General features: G+C 48.8%; 1 protein-coding gene across 1 annotated transcript; it reads right to left on the bottom strand.

The window, feature by feature from the left end:
- Positions 1-957: 957 nt before the first annotated feature.
- Positions 958-19779, bottom strand: MEOX1 (mesenchyme homeobox 1). Its single transcript, XM_055579892.1, has 3 exons — positions 18890-19779; positions 4383-4555; positions 958-3048 (listed from the first exon to the last, which is right to left on the bottom strand). Exons 1-3 carry the CDS (start codon positions 19356-19358, stop codon positions 2926-2928), a joined length of 765 nt encoding a protein of 254 aa, XP_055435867.1. The 5' UTR covers positions 19359-19779; the 3' UTR covers positions 958-2925.
- Between the last annotated feature and the right edge of the window lie 2424 nt (positions 19780-22203).

The following is a 22203-nucleotide window of genomic DNA, read 5'->3' as shown; positions in this document are numbered from 1 at the left end:
GAGAATTATTAATAATTTAATTTGTCCATGTAAAGCACTTAGAACAGTGCCCAAGTGACTTCCCTTATGATCCAGTGGCTAAGACTCCGAGCTCCCAATGCAGGGGGCCTGGGTTCAATCCCTGATCGAGGAACTAGATCCCACATGCCACAGCTGAGATCTGGCACAGCCAAATAAATAAACAAATATTAAAAAAATAGAGAAGGAGACAGAAAGAACAGTGTCTGACAGAGAGTAAATGCTGTATAAATGGAGGTGAATGGAAGGAAGAGGGAAGGTAGGGTTACCGTTTAATGGGTAGCAGTTCAGTTTGGAAAGATGAAAAAGCTCTGGAGACAGTGGCAATGGTTGCGTAACAGTGTGTGAAAGTACTTAATGCCACAGAACTGTACATCTGAAAATGGTTTAAAATTTATGTTGGGGCATTTTACCACAATTTAAACAAATGTAGGTAAATGGGATCATCTAGGGAAGGTAAGAAGAGGGAGAAAAGGGCAGTAGACAGAAAGAGAAAATCTTGGAGCTAGGAATGCAGGCAAAAGCATTGAGAAAGGGAGATTAAGTCTGCATGGGAAACAGAGAAGGAACATTCTAGACAGACAAGAAAACCAAGAGAGAGGTTGATGTCCTCTGAAGCCACAGGAATTGAGTTAGCAGCGGGTGTTGGAATGCCTGGGGTGTCTGCTTTGCTTGGCTTTGAACCTGAACCTTCTCTTTGGCACCTTGATTTTGGTGGGTCTGCTTTCTTCTGCCAGCTCCTGATGATGTCATTTCTGGTTACCTCCCACACCAGGGCCAAACAGCCTCAGAGCCAAATCCTGGCCAGGACTCTCCTCCGAGCTCCCTCCCTTCTCTCTGTCCAGCCAAGCCTATTTTGTCCATTGCTGACATCTCAGTGAGACAAATCCCTTGTAATTAAAAAGACACAGAATTGAGGACACTTTTTCTCATGTCATTTTTATTACTGTTGGTGTATACTGTTGCACCCTGAAAAACAAAAACCTCCAAACGTTGAATTTAAAAATTAGGGATGGTTAGTTTTATGGTCAAGTTTCCTTTATTAACAAAGGAGTTCACCTTTTGTTTATGGAACTTTGTCTATTTGATAAGCCACAGGTTAGGGAAACTGAAAGCTAAAATTTTTCAATGAGAAATGAAGACAATACAGTTGCAAGGAAGACAAGACTTTTTTTTTTAAACATCCATTATATTTGCACCCCTACGTTTTGAAGAACCAAGGGATACCTTGGTTTACAGGAGTTCTGTTTTCTTGTTGTTTCTAGATCTCGTCTGGCTGATGATCACATGAGTATCAGAGGACTACGTACAGACATGTGGTTCTTAGCTCTTCCAGGAAAAAAGACCTGGAAACTCTGCTCTTTTTTTTCTTTTTATTGATTTTATTTCTCGAAGAATTTTCTAAGTGATTGATCTTACACAGTTAACTTGATGTAATCTAAAGAAAATAGATGAAGTATACTTTAGAAAAAATTACACATGCTCTAACCAGCCATCTCACTTGGCAATCATTTTCCAGAGAGTCTGTCCTTTCAAGATAGGGAGGTGGGTTTTTTGTTTTTGTATTTTTTTTTTTTACACATGAATGATTACATCTACATACAAGAACTCAAACTCTTGCTGACCTCCCTCTGCAACACCAGCTGGCGTTGGGGGACAGAGCACTGAGGCAGGCAGGGGCCTCTCTCAAGGTGTCAGTAGCCCCAGGTTGCTGGGCCAACAGTCCTGGGGTGGGGGTTGGGCAGTCCACACATAAATGTGGCAGCTCCTCCCATCATAACAGCATTTGTGGAATGCACACTTCGGAGGGCCTCAGACGCATCCCATGGAGAAAGTAGGACATTTTCTTGGTCCTTTTGCAGCCAAAGTTCTTTGAAAGCACAAGACCCTGCAGCTGGAGAAAGAAACCACACCAGGGTCCCACATTTCTAGGCCCTCACCCAGTAAGCAGCCCTCGTATGGCTTCTCCATCCTCGGAACACTGGGACCCTCTCCAGCCCTCACTTCAATAATGTGAACATCTGGATAGTTTTTCCATCCAGAAATTACTGATTTAAAAGGAATAGCTGTTCCAGAGATTTGGAGTCCAGCTCAACAATCCCAGGTATGTTCCTGAATTGATTTTGAAGAAGCAGGTGCTGTCCTGGGTCCCTTCTCACCCACCTAGTCAAGCCAGCATGAAAGGCCAGTGTGGGGACCACAGAGACCTATACCAAGCTGCTCTCCTGACTGTCTGCTTCCAGCCAGCGCTCCTGAACTTGCCCACGGAGCCAGCCAATTTGGATTCATGGATGGCTTCTGATTTGTAGCAGCTAAGTTTCTGTCTTCAGACTTCCTCACACTGATTTTTCCCTGGGGTTTTGGGACAAATGAGGTCCCCCAAAGCCTCAGAACAAAACCCAGAAAGGAGAGGGGTGTGTGTGTGTGTGTATGTGTGTGTGTGTGTGTGTGTGTGTGTGTCTCCTTGCCTTCCTTTAGGGGCATCTGCTTTTGTGACTCACCAGCTGGTCTCAAGGCTCCTCTCCCATCAGGCCAGGTGTCCAGAACTGGAGGAGGTCTGGCCGGTGTGGGAGGAAGGTTGTGAGAAGGAGGCATAGGTGGCAGCTTAGACCCGAAAAACAGTGTCCCTGGAGCTATTCTCCGAATTCACTTGGGTTGACTCCATGAGAATTGTGGGAAGCGAAGGCCCTGGGGAAGGGGCTGCTAAAGACAGAGTAATGCTGGACAGAACTTTCTAGAAACTTCAAGGCTCCCAGGAACCCTGGGCAGCTTTCTATCCAGGAATCACTGTGAAGCGTGGAGAGGCTGCCCTGGGAGAGTGGGAGAAGGTTAAGGTGGGATTGGGGTAGGGGTCATTGGTAGGGGGCTCAGTCCTCAGTCTTTTTTTTTTTTGCTCCCTGGAGAATCTCACTCTGAACTTGGAGAAGCGGCAGAGTCCCCATCCTCGGGGTCCTGCCTGTGGGGGGAGATGGGCTGACCCCCCTTCACACGCTTCCACTTCATCCTTCGGTTCTGGAACCACACTTTGACCTGATGAAGGAAGCAGAGGAGCCCAGTCACTTCAGGGCAGGTGTGACCACCTCACCAATACTGATGCTCAAGGTACCTGAGGTGCAGCTCCAGGGAGCCCAGCTCGAAACTCTGCTTGCCCCTCCCCATGCCTCCAAAGGCTCCAGGTATTGAGACCAAAGGGAAGACTCATCAATCTGCTCAAAGACCTGTCTTACATCTCCAGATAAAGAAAACATCACAGACAGAAGAACTGGTACTAAATGTCACTTTGCATTGGCCCCACCCCCTCCACAAGTCCCACCCCTCTTATGTGGACACCCCTCCCTCAAGCTTCTATTACCCAAGGATCTGGGAACACAGAATCACCAACCTTTCCCTTAGGCACATTTGGAAAGCATTTTCCAGCTTAGGTAGCTCTGATGTGGGCATTTTCTCATCTGAGCTTCAGCATTTACCTGCATGTAAACCTTTAGGGTGGGGTTATGACCCAGTTGGAGACAGGAGAGGTTAGGAGAAGATGTGATCCAGAGGTCCCAGAGCTATGAAGTGGTAGAAGCAAGATTTGAATCTAAGTCCTCTGATTCTAAATCCAGCACTCCAGCAGATCACTTTCTCAACTGAAAGCTGCTATCAATTATTATTATATTTTACTCCCCATCAGAGCATGAGTATGGGTGGAATGCTCTGAAGAAAAGGCCAAAACAAACGGCGAGGAAGTTTTTCTCAGAGTGTGCCCAGGAACCAGCTGCATGTCCAAATCACCTGGAGAACCTACTAGAAATGCAGATTCCCTCTTTTCCTCTATTACTGCACTATCACACTGTGGAACCCTGAAATCTGCATTTTAAACAAGGGCCTGGGTGATTCCACTGCACACTCACATTTGGGGATAAGCAGAGCAGAGGTTTCAACCCTGGCTGCATGTGAGAATCACCTGGGGGACTTTTTATTTTTTTTTAATATTTATTTATTTGGCTGCACCAGTCTTAATTGCCTCATATGAGCTCTAGTTCCCTGACCAGAAATTGAACCCGGTCACCTGCATTGGGAGCAGAAGTCTTAACCACTGGACCACAAGGGAAGTCCCAACCTGGGGGACCTTTGAAGAATTCTGCCTCCCCAAGGTCATGGTCCTCCCCAGACCAGTGAAAACAATCTTTAGGGGTGAGCTCCATACATTGGCCTTGTTAGAATCTCCACAGGTGATTGTCAGGTACAACCAGAATGTCTGGATTGGGTGGAGGGAGAGGAGGAAGGAGAAGGTTCCAGGAGAAGGGGGCAGGGAAGGGGGGGATGAGAGAGCACAGGAAATGAGGGATGGCCAGAAGAGGAGGGGCTCCTCCATGTTGCACCTGCCGCTCGGAGAGGTCCAGGTTCACTGCGATCTCATATCTGCGGAGCCGGGTCAGGTAGTTGTGATGAGCAAACTCAGCTTCGAGCTCCCGCAGCTGCTCCTTGGTGAAGGCTGTCCGCTCCTTGCGGGCCTTGCTGGCGCCCTCTGGCTTCGCTCGATTCTCCTGGTTGTCTGGGGAGAGAGGACCCCAAACAGGAAGACATGAACCGCAGGGACCTTGGTTCCCTTTCTTTTGTCTTCAAGCAGAGGCGCAGCCTGTCACTCTTATTTTTAAAGGATGCTGAGAAAGATCCCACCGTGTCGCTTTATCATTCCTTCTAATGTCTTAACCCTAAGAGAAATGGAAAGAATTTAGGATCCCAACCTCAAGTGCCCTGCCCCTCAAACAACTATTTTTAACTTCCAGAGTACAGGAAGCTGCCTTTGGCTGTTGAATGACCTCTACCACCTGAGCCACCCTCAACTTGACATTGGTAGTGGCTGTGAGCTTGTGGGGCAAAATGCTTTAAAACGGAGGTTCTCTGTCCTCGGGGAGATCAGTCCCATCTAGGAATTCATTATGAATGCAAATCCTTGGGCATCACCACACACACACCTGTTGAATGAAAAACTCTGGGAGTGGGACCCAGTGATCTGTTTTAACAAGGCTTCTGATGATTCAGACACGCAGTCAGGGTTATAAACCACTGCTCTAAGACCTGGCTTCTCAAAGGATGGTCTGGTGGCAGTAGCAGCAGAGCCTGGGCGCTGACCAGACTTGCAAGATCTCCTGCTGCCCACCTCCCATCCTCAGATCTACTGAATCAGAATCTGGATTTTAGCACGATCCCCTTAGGAGTTAGGGCTTCCCTTGTGGCTCAGATGGTAAAGACTGCCTGCAATGCGGGAGACCCAGGTTCGATCCCTGGATGGGAAAGATCCCCTGGAGAAGGTCATGGCAACCCACTCCTGTATTCTTGCCTGGAGAATGCCATAGACAGAAGAGCCTGGCAGGCTACAGTTCATGAGATTGCAAAGAGTCGGGGACACGACTGAGCGACTAACACTATTACCAACCTTAGGAGTTGTGTGCACATGTAAATTGAGAAGCGCTACTTTAAGTTTCTTCCTGGCTTCCAAGACCTATCCTAGCCCCCACCTTTGACACCAGGAGGGGCCCAGTATGGGAAGTTCATTTATGAAGGAGGCTCTGGGTTAGACATAGCAGGGGCTCAATCGCAGCTGCTAACAGGGGTGCAGGGACCAAGCACTTTAGGTGTATCAGCCACTTAATCCTCACAGGAATTCAGCCAGGTGAGTTCTAGGACGAAACCCATTTTACAGACCAGAAAACTAAGCACAGAGAAGTGAAGTAAATTGTTCTCTTGGCCAGTGAGTGGAAGGGCTGGAATCCACTCAGGCAGTTTGACTCACACACTGTTCTAATGAAATACATGTAAGAGGGCTTTACAAACTGTTAAGTGCTGTATACATAGAAGGGACTGTATCGTGACCTCCCAGAGCAGGGTAAGAGACAGTGGTGGGTGGAGAGGCGTAAAGGAAGGAGACCAACACACCCACACAATGAACGACCAACGCGTGCCACGTGGCCGGGAAAGGGCTCCAGGAAGCACGTTTTACGCAGGGCTCTAAAAATTAGAAGTCTTTCAACTCACTGTCCTTGTTTTACAGACTGGGAAGCTGGCCAAACCGCCAGACTGCCAAACCGGGTCGGGATACAGAGCCCCCTCGTCCACTCCGCGTTCCGTTGGGAACTTAGCCTGCCGGTTCTTTCTAGCGCTTTCCACGCAGTCCCTTGTATTTCAGTCGGCGAGTCCCCCCGCCGGGAGCCCGGGAGAAAGGCGGGGAGATGCGGCTCAGGAGCGGGGAGGCGCGCGGGACAGAGATGGGGGCGCCTCCCGCCCCGGACCGGCGTACGGAAGCGAAGCGGAGAAGGCGGAGGAGGGCCGCCCCCCGGGGTCCCCGCAGCCCCGATTCCTGGGCTCCCTGCAGCCCCGATGCCCGGCTGTCCGCGCCGGGTCCGGGTGGGCCGCCCACCCGCGCCCGGGGGCCGGGAAGGAAGGGGGCGAGCTCTCCTGCCGGGCTGCCTGCCCGGACCTCTCCGGAAGCGGAGCGGGGGCTGGAGGGGAAGGACGCGCCGCCCGGCTGGGGTCCCCCAGGAGTCCTTAGCCTTGGCCGTCGCGGCCCAGGGAGGGAGGGGCGGTCACGGTCACGCCGCGGAGGCGGAGCGAGGCCGCGAAGCCTGGCGCGGTTCCCATCCGCTCCTGCCGGGGGGCTCAGTGTTTCCCAGTACATTCCTTTCACAGCAGCGGGTGTGTCAAACCCAGAGGACTTGCGCCGAGGTTTGCATCCTGGATCTTCTTGCTGGAGCCTCTCAGGAAGTCGCTTAACCTCCCTGGGCTTCAGCCTCCTTATCCAGAAATCTACCTCCCAGCGTTATTGGAAGCCTGGACAAGCTGCTGTAGGTGGAAAATGCTTTTAAAACTTCAAAGCACTGAAACGAATATATAGTATTCTTCTGATTCTTCAGTTCCTTGAGATGCCATCTGAGGGTCTGGGGTAATAGCAGCTGTCACTTCTTAAAGTCTTCCCTGTCCTAAGATGCAGTCACGGCTTTAATCGTCCCCACATAACACTGGAAGGAGTAGGCAGTATTATTATCCCTTTATCTTTGTCATGTGGATTTGTGTGATAATTTGATTCATAGCTCTCTCTCCCCAGGGATGTAACTGCTTTTCTCACTTGCTACTGAACCCCGCACATAGGAGGTACTTGCTAAATGTTTGCTAAATCCTTCTCAGTATACAGAGGCAGAAGCAACCTCAGAGAGGCCCGAGAACTTGGCCGGGCAGCTTTGGGGCAGCGGAACTGAGATTTGAATCCAGATCCAGCTGACGAGAGCCATGGCCATCATCAGCCCTGGTGTCAGGTTCTGGTGGCTGGCTGGCTGGGGGCAGCTCTGTGCATCTCCACCTCCAGGGCTCCCGGAAGCCTTGTCCTGGGTTGATGCTCACACCCCACCCTCCCCTTCTCCCAGGCCTGCTTAGGTGTGCATAGGTACCCTATGGACACCTCCCCCCCAGTTATACCCATCCTGTACACACATACAGAGTCCTACACATAATCCTTCCTAGAGAGAAGAGGGAAGATCAGGAGCCGAGCCCTTTGTAGCTGGTCTTGGACTGGTTGGGGTGTGGAGGTGGCGACAACCAGGGCAAACCCTCCCTATCCACTCTCCTCTCTCATCTCTTATTATCCTGATTTGGGCACTGGGGCCTCAGGATAAGCTGGGAACCCAGTGTCTGAACCCGTATGTGAACCTCAAGGCAACATTCGGCTAAACAGGGTGGCACCGGGGGGACCTTTGTCCCTCATCAGCTTCCCACAGGCGTTAAGAACCCTTTAGAAATGTCAGAAATGACAAAAGGGCCAGAAGTATATCAAGTTAGCTACCGCGACCACTGTGATCAAAAGGCTGCTTCGAAGGTAAAATGAGATGGGAGATGTGTGTTAAAACAGCACAGTGCATGGCATTCAGCTGAGACCCCTTTGAAAGAACCACCAGGAGAGGTTCTACTGGGGATGATGCTGGAGAGGTAGCACAGGCAGAAGTAAAACACGATGCTTCTCGGGGCACCACATCTCAAGAACCATGCTAAAAGGATGCCTTTTCAATCTCTGGCCTTGTAACTGTTTTCCCTTCTCCCAGTACTTTTGCATATCTGTGCTCGAATCTGTGCCACTATTGTTTCCAGGCACAGTAACTAGAATTGATCTGCGTGAGGATCCACATCAGTCCTCCTGGTCCTGATTCTTCCTCAGGGCCAAAGGGCGCCTCTTCCATGACTGCAGAGGGAGGAGGCTGGCATTCAGCAGGCTGCCTCTGTGTCTATGGAGGAGCCACGTGACCCCACCCCATCCTCTGCACACCCTCAGAGGGAGCAGGGCCATGATGGAATGGTCCAGAGTGCCCAGAGAAATGCAAACAGGATGTGTCTGTGTGATATTGTGGTTTCCACCATGAGCTTTTACACCATCCAAGGTAAATTATTTCATAAATAGCTGTCACGTTTGGCAGGCCTTCTTAAAGTCAGCAGACAGCTTTATTGGGACTAGAGGGAGGCTCAGACAGACATTGGGGAATGTGCCTTTTTTGGAGTCCTGTATTCCTACTCCCCAACTCTCACAGCCATTTAACATAAATTTCAATCCAAGACCAGATAGATGGTCACATGCCCCACGTTCAAATAGCACATTGCAGTTGACAATTGACAATGGGTTTCTCTTCCCCAGAGATAAACTTCTGTTGGGCTTTCCTCTGTACTACAGAATCATAGAATAGCAGACCTAGAAGGGGACTTAGAGATGATCTGATGTGGCCTTTTTACGTTACAGGTTAAGGTAAGAAACTTGCCTAAAGACATACAGCAAGTTAGTGGCAGAAGTGGGCTGAGAACCCAGATTTCCTTGAGAGGAAGCTATTTCCTTGCTATTAGGCTGCTTCCTATTAGATCCTCTTAATTATTCTGTGAAGTAGGTAAGGTATGCTGCTGCTGCCGCTGCTAAGTCACTTCAGTTGTGTCCGACTCTGTGCAACCCCATAGACGGCAGCCCACCAGGCTCCCCCATCCCTGGGATTCTCCAGGCAAGAACACTGGAGTGGGTTGCCATTTCCTTCTCCAATGCATGAAAGTGAAAAGTGAAAGTGAAGTCGCTCAGGTGTGTCCGACCCTTAGCGACCCCATGGACTGCAGCCTTCCAGGCTCCTCCATCCATGGGATTTTCCAGGCAAGAGTACTGGAGTGGGGTGCCATTGCCTTCTCCGGTAAGGTATACATTAGACCATAGAACAAATGAGGAAATTGAGACCCAGAGATTAAATGGCTTGCCCAGAGTCCACCGGGACCCGTCCAGGTTAGGTCACCCTGGGCTGCAGGGACAATGAGTATGGAGTTGTGGTTACTCCAAGGATGGCAATCTGAATCTGTGTCCAGGTCGACCTCCCAGGGACTTCCCTAGGTGAGACCTTGGCAAATCCTCTGAAAATGGTGCCTATAGTTTCCTGGGCTACAGACCAGACCTTTAATGTGCTCATTAGCTGTGGTTCTTTTTTTTTTTTTTCAATTTGACCACACTGTGAAGCATGTGGGATCTTAGTTCCCTGACCAGGGATTGAACCCATGCCCCCTGCATTGGAAGCATGGAGTCTTAACCACTGGACCACTGGGGAAATCCCCTGCTCATTAGTTTTGACACTTTCAGCTTCAGAGGGAGGAGTCAAAGCCCTCAAAATAGACAAGACCTGGATGGAACCATTCCCCAGATGCGTTTGCATCCAGACCTGTCTGGCTTCCTAGGACTGGCCCGCCTCTCTCTCTGGGCCCCGCCCCACCTCAATGTCTAGACCCTTTTCCTCTCCCATGGGGGCCTGAGGAGACATGGTAGGGCTCCCAGCTTCTTTGAGGAGCCCAGCAGTGGGCCTGGGGAATTTAGGTTATGTTCTCTGGGATGGGAATGCCTAGGGCTAGAGTCATGTTTGCTGAGAGTCCCAGGTGGTGGTGGTGGGGCAGGCAGTGACGTTGGGCTCTGATGAGGGAAAGTGGAATGGACTGAGTGAGGAGTTGGGGTGTGGGGACCATGGAGGTTGCAGCAGAGAATTGGAGGGGGGAGGGGCAGTGGAAATGAGAGGTAGGAGCTGCAGTGAGCTTCTGAGATGGTTGGGGAAGGCACAGGCAGCTCTGGGCTTTGTGTTTATAAGTTCCAGATGTCTCCCTCAGCTGTCACCAAAGGAAGTGTAGGCTTTAGGACCCAGGCCCCGCCGCTCACATGGTTCCTTCATCATTGAATTCAAGGAAGATGGGAAAACATGAAATAGAAAAGGCTAGAGTGGGGGTGGGAGCTGAGAGGTGCCAGGGCAGCCTGATTCAGTGGGCAGAGTGGGCACTGAGGACGCTGGATCTAGGGGTCTCCAGGGCCCTCAAGTCTTGCCCCTCAGAGGTGGGTATGGATTTGCAATCGGCGTGATGCTCAAGAGTCATGCTCATGACCCAGGTGACACTTACTGAGGTTGTCCATTTATTTTGTTATCACGTCCTTTCCTTTGTCTGTCAAACACCCTGCTTCTCTAGGGATTCATTCCTAAAACAGTCTCCGTTTTTTCTTCTCTGTGCGAAAAAAATAAGAATGCCAGGATTGGGACTTCCCTGGTGGTCAAGTAGTTAACACCTCACCTCCCAATGCAAGAGATGGAGGTTTGATCCCTGGTCGGGGCACTAGGGTCCCATATGCCTTGTGACCAAAAATCCAAAACATAAAATAGAAGCAATATTGTAACAAATACAATAAAGACTTTAAATAACGGTCCACATGAAAAAAAAAAACAAAAAACTCGAAGAAGAAGGCAGGATCTCCTTGTGGCCAGAAGCAACACCCTATAGGAATGGAAAAGCTCTTGTGGCCAACAGACCCTGGACCCCGGGCTAGGGAAGCTCTGAGGTCCGGCCAAAGGGATTTATAACGAGCATTTGTGCCACTGCTAGACTCTTGTCCCCATTTCCTCTGTTTATGGGCCGAATCGTGTCCCCTCTATCAATTAATATGTTGACATTCTAACCCTCAGTACCTCCGAATGCGACTGTTTTGAGATAGGGTCTTTCAAGAGGTGATGAAGTTGAAATGAGGCTGTTAAGTACTTTCACAGAAGTACTTTCTGTACTTTAAGTACAGAGTACGAAAGTAGTTTAAATACTTCTGCTCAGTCGTGTCCGACTCTTTGCGACCCCATGTTCTATACAGTCCATGGGGTTCTCCAGGCCAGAATACTGGAGTGGGTGGCTCTTCCCTTCTCCAGGAAGGCTGTTAGCGTGAGCCCTAATCCAATCTGACTTGTGTCTTCATAAGAAGAGATGAGGACACAGAGAATGACCACGCACAGAAGAATGACCAAGTGAGGACATGACAAGAAGGTGGCCATTTGCCAGCCAAAGAGAGAAGCCTCAGGAGAAACTGAACCTGCCAACATCTTGATCTTTGACTTTCAGTTTCCAGAACTCTGGGAAAATAAATGTCTGTTGTTTAAGCTACCCAGTCTGTGGTATTTGTTATACCCAAGCGAGCCAAGATGCCCCCCACCTAACTCCCTACAGCTGTGCTTACCACTAAGGAGAGAGAGGGAACAAGGCCATGATGGGCACAAAGCTGATGCAAGACCATAGGGACCTCTCTGCAAATTAGAAAAAGGTGTGCTTTCCTCTAGACTGGTGAGCACAGCCACTTGTTCACATGGCAGTTGGGCCCTTTAACTGCCCAGCCAGGAGCCCCCCTAAGTGCCTGACCATGGTGGGTCCCCTTTGCTGCTCAGCTATAGCAGCTCCCCTTGCTGGACCCAACCCCAGTGCCCTGTAGGGGATTCCTGTGAGTCAGCCCAGCCTGCATGTGGATGTTTACACATCTTTCTGACCCCAGCACTCACCCTGACCCTGTGCTGGTTTTATGATTGAAGTCTGGCTCTCTGCACGCTTTTTCATGAGTGAGACTATAAAAGTCCTGATGCATTTTACAGAAGCACAGCACACATGGTGAAAACCCCATGCCAGGCGGTGGAGCCACTCTCAGAAAGTGAGAAAATGAATGAGTGAATGCCAGATTACAGTAGAGGCTATTGGCCAGACACACAGCTTCTGTGTACAAATGTTACAGTAGGTGCTAGTGATACTGCACAGGTGAATCAGATAGCATTCCAGCTATCTAGACACTTCCGTTTTAAGGAAAAAGGCCGCTGTATGCGTCTATAACTCGATATAAGCCAACTGTGGTTTGATGCTAAAATAGAGTTGTCAACAGGGCATGCTCCACATGTGTGGAGAGAGAGGTCACCAAAGGATTCTTGGACACTCAACAAACCAGGAAGAGAAGGAAATTACCTCAACATAATAAAGGCCATATATGAAAAGCCTGTAGCTAATATCATACGCAGTGGTTAAAAACTAAAATAGTTTTCTCTAACATTAGGAACTAGGCAAGGATGCTCATTCTTACTATTTCCATTTGATATAATGCTGGAAGTCCTAGCCAGAGCAATCAGACAAGAAAAAGAAGTTAAGAGACATCTAAGTCAGAAAGAAAGAAGTAAAATGATCTCTCTTTGTAGATAGTACACTCTTGTATGTGGAAAACCCCAAAGATTCCACAAAAGGCTTTTAGAAGTAATACATTCATCAAGGTTGCAGGGTACAGAATCAACATGCACAACTCAGTTGTGTTTCTATACATGAACAATAAACAATTCAAAAGGGAAATTAAGAAAATAATCCCATTCACAATACCATCAAAAAGAATAAAATACTTAGGAATAAATTTAACTAAGGAGGCAAAAGACTTGTACAATGAAAATTACAAAACATTGCTAAAAGAAATTAAAGACACAAATGAAAAGAAAGACATCCTGTGTTCATGGATTTTGAAAGGCAATATTGTTAAAATGTCCATACTACACAAAGTGATCTACAAACTCAGTGCAATCCCTACAAAAATCCCAATGGCATTTTTTGGCAAAACTAGAAAAAATCATCCTAAAATTCCTAGGAAATCTCAAAGAACCCTGAATAGCCAAAACAATCTTGAGAAAGAAAAACAAAGCTGGAGGCTTCCTGCTTCCTGATTTTCAAACACATTACAAAGTGACAGTAATCAAAACACTGTGATACCGGCGTAAGAGGAGACACATACATCAATGGAACAGAATAGAGAGCCCAGAAGTAAGCCTTCACATAAATGATCAAATGATCTTCAACAAAGGTGCCAAGGCTACACAATGGGGAAGGAACAATCTTAAACAAACGGTGCTGGGAAAACAGGATCTCCACAAGCAAAAGGATAAAGTTGGATCTTTTCTGTACACCACACATAAAAATTAACTTAAAAATACATTAAAGGCCTAAAAATGCAAGACCTAAAACTAGAAAACTCCTAGAAGAAAACATGGAGAGAATGGATTTGGCAATGATTTCTTGGATATGACACCAAAAATATGGTCAACAAAAGCATTCCATAGGGAAAACAGTATAGTGGTTCCTTAAAAGATTAAAATAGTTACCATATGATCCAACAGTTCTACTTCTGAGTATATATCCAAAAGAATTCACAGCAGGATCTTAAAGAGATTTGCACATCCATGTCCATTGCAGAATCATTCATAATAATCAAGAGGTGGAAGCAAACCAAGTGGCTATTACAGATGAATGAATAAAGAAAATGTGCATATACACACAGCAGAATATTTTTCAGCCTTAAAAAAAATAAAGAAATTCTGTCATATGCTACAACACAGATAAGGCTTGAGGACACCGGGCTAAGTAAACTAAATCTATCATGAAAATACAGATACTGCTTGATTCCACATATATGAGGTAAAAAGCTGAAACTCCAGTACTTTGGCCACCTCATGCGAAGAGTTGACTCATTGGAAAAGACTCTGATGCTGGGAGGGATTGGGGGCAGGAGGAAAAGGGGATGACAGAGGATGAGATGGCTGGATGGCATCACTGACTCGCTGGATGTGAGTTTGAGTGAACTCCGGGAGTTGGTGATGGACAGGGAGGCCTGGCGTGCTGCAATTCATGGGGTCGCAAAGAGTCAGACACGACTGAGCGACTGAACTGAACTGAACTGAAAGTTCAAATTCTTAGAAACAGAAAGTAGAATGCTGGTTGCCAGGGCCTGGGGGGAGGGGTGGTGCAGGGAAGAGGGTAAAAGGAACTGTTTTTCAATGGATGTAGAATTTCATCGTATAAGATGAAAAAGTTCTAGAGATCTGTTGCACAATTTTATATATATATATATATATATATATAGTTAATGCTACTGAACCGCACACTTAAAAGTGGTTATGATGGTCAAGCTTACATGATATGTTTTTGATCATCATAAAGAAAAAACAGATTTCAAATATTAGATGTTTGATGGTAAGAAACCTCAGGAGAGCTCCTTTATGAAGGTGCAAAATGTATTTATAAAATCAGCCGCAGTTTCTAGCGATACTGTCATTTGAAACTTCTAAACTGTAACTTTCACTGAAATGATGCTATGTACAAGTGGAATCATGAAGGAAGCATGGAAGGAGTGAAGGATCCTTGGAGTAGATGGCTTTCAAGCTGGATGTTAAAGTAAGGCAGAAGGGTGTGGGAAGAGAAGGGTGTTTGAGGCAAGGGGAAGCAAGGGGAAGCACTGAACAAATGGGGGTGGTGGGGAGAAAAAGCAGGGTGCCTTTTCAAGGCAACTAAATTGGCTTGGTGGCTTGTTGAGTGGAGATAGAAGTGGAATGGGTGGGCTGTAGAGGGAAATCTGGTGGGAAAGAGGCCACTTTGTGGAGGGTTTTTCAACCTCAGGGGAAATTGAGAGTGTGCGTAGCTGGGCAGGGGCAGGGCAGGTGGACATCAGATCTTACAGGGGAGAAAACAGGGAAGGAGGAGCCCTGGGAGGCACACATGTTGGCGATTCAGGAGTATGGGGTGGAGGACAAAGCAAGTCTGATGAAGACAGAATGACTGTGAGAGCATCAGCCAGCAGCGGGGATCCCAGGCATGGAGGCCCTCCCAGGCGGCCGATCAGATTCACCTGTTGCTGCCGGGCTGATCACACACGACCTTCCCTTGAACCCTGTCAGGAAATCACCATGAAATCCTTCATTCCCATAAATTAAAGACGACCATGGTAGCCATGACAGATTAAGGGGCAAACAGGAGTGGCAGCTGTCCTTGCCAGCAGGGGTCTTTAACGCTCCCTGGCCCCCTGGAGCGGGAGTGGTTAGGGCAAGTTAACATCACAGCCAACTCCTAAATCAGCTTTGTGCAGTGAACCAACAGAAAGTTTCAGAGTGGGGTCCAGGGAGCCCCTCTTTCCTGACCATTTCCTTGAGCAAATCAGCTCCACTTCCAGTGATGGCAAGTGATGGGAAAGCAGCTGGGACTGGCAGAGCTTTGAAGGAGACCGGTGAGCAGAGAACGTTCCTTTCGAAACGAACTTTCAGTAACTTTCTGTTACGGGACCCTTCCTGGCCAGGCCAACCAGCTTGGGATATGTTTACCAGGCACGACTCACTCCCTCCCCCAGCTTCTCTGGTGGATCTCTGAGCTTCAGGCTCCTAATTGATGGCAACTGGATTTCAGGACCAACAATGATTTTGAGAAGTTTCCACATTTTATATCCCAGGCTCAGGAATTTCTGAGACAGCATGTTTGAAATGTTCAATTCCACTGTCCCCCCAAACAAAAGGCTATTTTTCAGATTCTATGTTCTGGAGACTAGTTCTGTAAAGACGGGCCTGATACCATTAACAACCACTATTTATCGAACTCATGTGCAAGGCACAGGGTTCATCTCATGGATCACAGTGTTTAACCTTCGCAGGGACTCTATGTGGAGGGTGATACTGTTATAGTCCCATTTTACAGCTGGGGAGACAGAGGCTCCGAGAAATTAAGGACTTTCCCAACGTCAAGCAGTGGGAAGTGGCAGTGCCAACCCGCAACCTGTCTGCCTGATTGTGAAGCATGATGGAAAACACACTTCTGATCAGTGCTGGTTAATCTTCCAGAGATGGCCTAGCAGGGGCCGGGGCGAGACACTCACATTGAGTACAACATGCAAGGGGGTGCCAAAAACCACAGTAATGAAGAGAAAGAATATTTTAACACAATGTTTAAAAAAATCAAAATTCTTACAAAAAGTCCATGATGAATAGGATATCAAAGTTTAAAATAGACAGTCCAACCAGTGAATCAGGATTGATAGGGTGGATGGGGGTTCTTTGTTTTGTTTTTCAATATTTATTCTGGCTGTGCCAGGTCTTAGCTGGAACATGCAGGATCCAGTTCCCTGACCAGAGATCAAACCCCAGTCCCTTGCATTGAGAGTGTGGAGTCTTAGCCACTGGACCACCAGGGAAGTCCCAGGGTGGTGATTCTTTGTGGATTTGTCTCTTGTGATCTGAATTCCAGACTCCTGGAGTTAGTTGTGAGCCCTGCCCATCACTTTCCCTTTTCTTTAGGTTCTTACAAAGCTGATCTTTCCTGCCTCTTTAATTAAATCCCAAAGGACGATGCAAGCCACTGGAGGATAAAGATTTCCATGTTGACCACAGAGTGTCTGGAACCCCAGAGAATGAATGAGAGTCAGCTAGCTGTGCCCTGCCTTGTGTGACTGCTGCTGCCAGTGCTGCTTCTGAGAGGACCTTGAGGGAGAGCTCAGGGCCCCTCCTGGGTGGGAACCTCTCCTGACCAGAAGTTGACCCTATGAGGAGGGTGCCCTGGGGTGGCCAGCTGCTTGGCATGTGAGAAGCACCATCCATGGGCCACTCATCAAAAGGAAAGATGGTGAATTTGGGTCCAGCTGAAACATGGAATGACCTTGTCTAAGCCTGGCCCTTGGCTTTGTCCATGCCTTCCCAGTACCCTTGGCTCACAGCTCCCTGGAAAGTGTCTGGATGCAGCTGAGGTGGGTGTGGGCAGAGATTGAGGAGTTACAGTGGCAGGCCCTGTAGAGGGGCGAGCTCTTCAATTAGGCACAGAGCCAAGGAGCTGAGCGTTCCTTGGAGAGGAGAAGCAGAAAGTGTCCCATTCTCAGCAAAGCTCCAGCCAGGCCTAGGAACAGTTCTGGGTTTAACCGGCTGAGAATTTAAAGAGCCCTCCTATTCATAGCACCCCAGAGGGCTACGTTTTGTTTTGCTTTGCTTTTAAATCAAAGAAACTATTGTTTTATTTATTGGTCTTGAAGCATGGCACCTGGGATCTTAGTTTCCTGACCAGGTATTGAACCCTTGCCCCCTGCAGGGGAAGCACAGGGTCTTAACCACTGGACCACCAGGGACTGTGGTTTTTATCATCCACTGTGAGCACACTGAGGGACTTCTTCAAGCATGGAGGCCAGATATTTCAAAATGAGGATTGTGTTTGAGATCTGAAGGGTGTGGGATTTGGGGTTTGAAGTCTGAGGTTTGAGCTTTCTTCTAGGGTGACCAGCTGTCCTGGGGACACTGGACTTTCAATGCTAAAACCAGGAAAGTGCTGGGTACATTGGGATGAGTGGGTCACTCTCTTTTAACTCCATGTTAGCAGAACTCCTCTCAAGCTTTTCAGTCTCTTCTTTTCCATGAGTAAAGAATTGAGGTACTGATAAGACCTGATGGAGCAAACTCGAACCTGTGCGACTCAGAACTATCGTATGTTTCTTACAGCACCTTTAACCCCTCAGTCATAGCACAACGACTGCCAGTGGCATCTGCTGGCCTCCCCTCCCTCTCAGTTTGAGCTGTTTGGGGGCGAGAACACCTTATTCATCCCTGCAGCCCCAGGGCCTCTGCCAAAACTCGGCAAACAGAAGGTGCTCGGGAAATCTGGGCTACTTTGCAAGCACTTTGTAAACTAAAGCAGAGAGTGTTCTCTTTGGTTGGTCTTCTCATTCGCTGCCTGCCCCTCATTAGCCCCATGAAAACTTTTCTGTAGGTTCAGACAAATAGATGTACCCTAAGGGCAGCCGTTAGGAGGACATAGTCGGGCAGTGGGTGCAGGAGGCAAGGGCACTGTCTTGTTCTGGTTGAAATAGAGACGGCGAATGAGATAAAAGGTGAATGGGTGGTGAGAGAAGCTGGGAGGTCCCATGGGGAGATGAGGAAAGAACAGTCCCCCCCACCAGGAGGAGATGGACATTAACTGGGGTCTGAACAAGCAGGCCAGCTCCATCCTCTGGCCTCTGATACTCCACCAGTGCTTACCCTCTGCTGCCTGCCTCTCTGACTCTCCCCAAGATTGGTGACTCCTCAGGAGGGCTCCTCTGAGGAGTGGCCTTTGGGAGATCACCCAGACCTTAGCAGGTTGTGCTGCCCCTCGGCCTGTGCACACAGCCCAGCAGGGCAGCGCATTCCTCATGGGCAGTCTGCCCCATACCTTAGCGTTTGCCTCTCGCATCCCTGCCCTATGTCTGCTTTGCTGCCTCTAGACTTCCAGAGACAGAGTCCTGGTTCTGTTTGATTGCCCAGGGTCCCAGCCTTGGTCCTAGTCCTCTGAGCCTTGGGGAGTAAGCTAACTCTCCTGGGGAGTAAGCCCGGGGGCTTTAAGGGCCATTTGGAACCGGCTGGGGGCATACTGGGAGAACTGTAATCCAGACGCAGTCCAGTTCAGAAAAGCCCCCTCCAGCCTTTGCCAACCTCTACCCGGAAGCTCCATCCCACCTGCCCTCCAAATCTTTGTGGATCCTGTTTCATTCTCTTTTCAGCACATCCTTCCTGAAACCCAGGAAAGGTGAGGACACAGACATAGCCCCCATCACCAGAGAATCCTAGAATTCTGAGCAGAAATACACCCAAAGGTAACTGGTTTAAGTCTCCTGCCTTTGGGGAGGTTAGATCATATTATCCCCCATTCACATCAGGCTACCTAGGCTCAGAGAGGGCAAGCAACTTCCTCAAGGTCACACAGTAAAGGAACAGTCAGCTGCTCCTCAGCCACCTACCTGAATTCTCCTTTTTCCGTCTGGTTGACTTCTTCTCCGTCTCGTTGGCAGTGCTCCCAAGGACCTCATAGTCCTCGCCTGGGCCTCCCATGGTGTCCACCAGGCCTGGGCTGTTGGCCCCTATCTCCTTGGAGCCCCCCACGGGGCCTGGGTTGAGCCTACGCCGGGCCTCCGAGACAGGGAAGTGCCAATCGGGGGGCTGTGGGAAGGCAGGGTGCTGCTCAGTGAAGCCTCGCTCCTCCCGGGGCAGGCTGTGTGGGGTGGCTGCCAGGCATGAGGCTGAGAAGTCGGGGTATGCAGCTGTCGCTGTCGCTGGGAAGTCTGGTTTCTGGTGGAAGGAGAATGGGGTTGGCGGGTAGTGGGGGAGCCCTGAGGCCCCAGTGCCTTCCGAGTGCGGGTTTCGAAGGCAGCCCCAGACGGGGGCTGGGGGGTGGGGACCCCTCATGCAGCTGCTGGCCGCTGGATCCATCTGCTGTCTGCTGCCCGCCTCAATCCTTTCAAAGTTTGGATTCTTACACTTTTTATATTCAAATTGTTAAAAATGCAACAACAAAAAAATTTTTTTTTCAACAGGAGGGCAAAAGTGCTCAATAGAAAATTTGCCCCAGGAACCAAAACAAAAACCAAAACGAAAATTGCTCCTCAGAGTACGCACACGTGTGGGTGGCCACACATACGTGTACCCGCACCTATGTTGGATTTGGCTCTTGGCTTCCTGTTCCCCCTGACCCACCAGCCTGACTAGTGGGGTCCCCTATACGTGTATTTGTCGCCGATGACACTAAACATTTTCACTGTCCCAGCCCAGACGCACCGGCTGATGAGGGCTTGTCCTGGAGCCCGCAGCAAATGCCTGCAAAGAGCTGGTCCAGGGCTGCTGAGACACACTTTTAAATCCTGCGGTGGGGAGAGAGTGACAAATTTCTGAAGTGAAATGTGAGAGAGGAGAGGGAGGGGTTAACCAGCACACACACGATCCCCTCCAACCAAAACCCGAGCAGGCAACTATTAATCATCAGAAACCTTATATGCACATCTAATGGGATTTGCAGATGGAGTCTTTTAAAGAAACATTGTCTGTATTTTTTTTTTAAGGAAAGAGAGCAGCACACACACACTTTCTTTAATGTGCCTCCTATAACACTATGAAGTTATTTTATTGCACTGTTAACAAAATTCCCCAAGTCTTGGATTTGAAAAAAGCCTTAAGTCAGATCCAGAAACCATCACGTGCCAAATTCCAGGGAGTGAAGCGGGGAATAAGTGCAAGAGACAAGTTTGCTGATTGCATTTGATTTAAAGGCCCTTCTACTGCTGCTTGCAAAAAGGAAGGTGGATTAAAAGCAATCTTTTTTTGCAAGTCTCAGTGGCCCACTACAGTCTGTAGTAGAAAGCGAGACACACTCCAGAAAAAAAATATTTCTCTCGGCCCACAGTGACATTCTCACTTTCTCAGTAACTTAAAAAAACAATCAGATTCTTCCTTCCGCTCTTTAACCCCCAACTTACATGCCAATTAGCCACACTCTTGTCTAGTGGGGTTTCAAGTCATTTTTCTCCAAGGCAAAGGAAAGACACTTAGGTAGGTGCCTTGAAGTTTCTCCCAGCTTCCCCCACCTGCTCTCTGGCCCTGTAACCTTCGCCCACCTGCTTTGTCTTCCCCACCCCCAGGGGCCAAGTTTTCCATGGAGTCTGTGCATGGAAATAGGAATCAGGAGCTTCTTGTTCCCCAAAGAGTTCTCTCTCTCTCTTTTTAAAAATATTTATTTACTTGGCTGCACCGAATCTTAGCTGCGGCACGGGGGATCTTCAATTTTTATTGCAGCACATGGGATCTAGTTCCTTGACCAGGGATTGAACCCCGGGCCCCCTGCATTGGGAGCGTGGAGTCTTAGCCACTGGACCACCAGGGAAGTCCCCAAAGAGTTCTCTTTGACAAACAGTCTCATGGTCTAAGAGCTTCCCTGGTGGCTCAGAGGGTAAAGAATCGCCTGCAATGAATGCAGAAGACCAGGGTTCAATCCCTGGGTTGGGAAGATACTCTGGAGAAGGAAATGGCAACTCACTCCAGTTTTCTTGCCTGGAGAATTCCATGAACAGAGGAGCCTGGTGGCCTACAGTCCATGGGGTCACAAAGAGACAGATACAACTGAGCGACTTTCACTTTCTCATGGTCTTATAGGCTGGTGCCCATCACAGGAGGATCCATTGCCATTTCAACTGGCCAGTCAGTCTACTCAGTCACCATGGCCTGCTGGTCTCTCTGGAGGGTTAATATAATTTCTTGGAGAATGACATTCCAAGCATATAGGGTCAGAGCTCCTTGCCCACTGAATTATTTACATAGTCTAGTGCGGCAGGATTGGGGCTGAAATGGGAATGGACGGTAAGAACAGTGTATATGCTGGCTGGTTCCAAAGATGCCCAAGGTTCCCCAAGGAGGGGCCATGGGTCTCAGCTCTGAGGCCTGGAGGCCGCACACATGATGTTAATTAAACAGGCATCTCATCTTCCAGAACAGGCAGCCAGGGTGTTGCAGGCTGGTGGAGGAGCTGGGGTCAAAGCCACAAACCAGACTCCCCTCTCTGCTTTGTCCAGGACTTGCCCATTGAGTGTACATCTCTCCTCTGAACCTTACAACTCTCCTATTTTGGGTAAAGAAAGAATTACACTCTACATTTATGCACATGAAGAAACAGAGGCTCAGACAGATAATGTGAGCTGCTCGGAATCACACAACTAAGAAACGGCAGAAGTAGGCATTGCCCTCAGGCGGCCGGCTATCCAGTCTGGAGCACTCTGATGCTGAGGAAGGAGCACAGACTTTGGGGTTAGACAGTTCAAAGTTCAAGTCCGGAATCTGCCACTTCCCAGCTGTGTGCTCCGGGACAATCACTTCATCTCTCTGAGCTTCCATTTCCCCTAACCTGGGATGGTCCTTACAGCTTCCACTTAGCCACTGATCTTAGTGCCTCAACCACGTTCCCCAGTGGATGCTACAAAAGCCCACTGGGTTCTCACCTTCTCCATCTTTTATAGGAGGAAGCACAGAGAGACTGCATAACCTGCACCAGGTCACACCACTGGCAAGTGGAGGATCCAGGATTCAAACCCAGGCAGCCTGGCCCCACTGCCTCAGAATGCCCGCCCCACAGATGTTGGAGAATTCGAAATGAAATCATTTATGCGAAGTGCGAAGTAGGTAATGGATAAAAGTGGCTGCCTTCCTAGTCCATCTAGTTTTCCTTTACCTGGATGATTCCAAATGGGACTGAGGAGGGGGCACTGAGGGAATTCCACAGAGAACAGCCTGG

The sequence above is a fragment of the Bubalus kerabau genome, chromosome 4 (assembly GCF_029407905.1).
Source record: "Bubalus kerabau isolate K-KA32 ecotype Philippines breed swamp buffalo chromosome 4, PCC_UOA_SB_1v2, whole genome shotgun sequence".
Lineage (NCBI taxonomy): Eukaryota > Metazoa > Chordata > Mammalia > Artiodactyla > Bovidae > Bubalus > Bubalus kerabau.
This window is presented reverse-complemented; position numbering and strand designations above follow the sequence as displayed.

What these genes read in the sequence shown, in the direction of transcription:
- MEOX1 (XM_055579892.1), bottom strand. Translation starts at nt 19,358, where the DNA reads ATGGATCCAGCGGCCAGCAGCTGCATGAGGGGTCCCCACCCCCCAGCC. An exon ending in ACGGAAAAAGGAGAATTCAG is followed by an intron (nt 4,556 to 18,889) that starts GTAGGTGGCTGA and finishes CTCTCTCCCCAG; the next exon opens with ACAACCAGGAGAATCGAGCG. An exon ending in TGGACCTCTCCGAGCGGCAG is followed by an intron (nt 3,049 to 4,382) that starts GTGCAACATGGA and finishes TTCCTTCATCAG; the next exon opens with GTCAAAGTGTGGTTCCAGAA.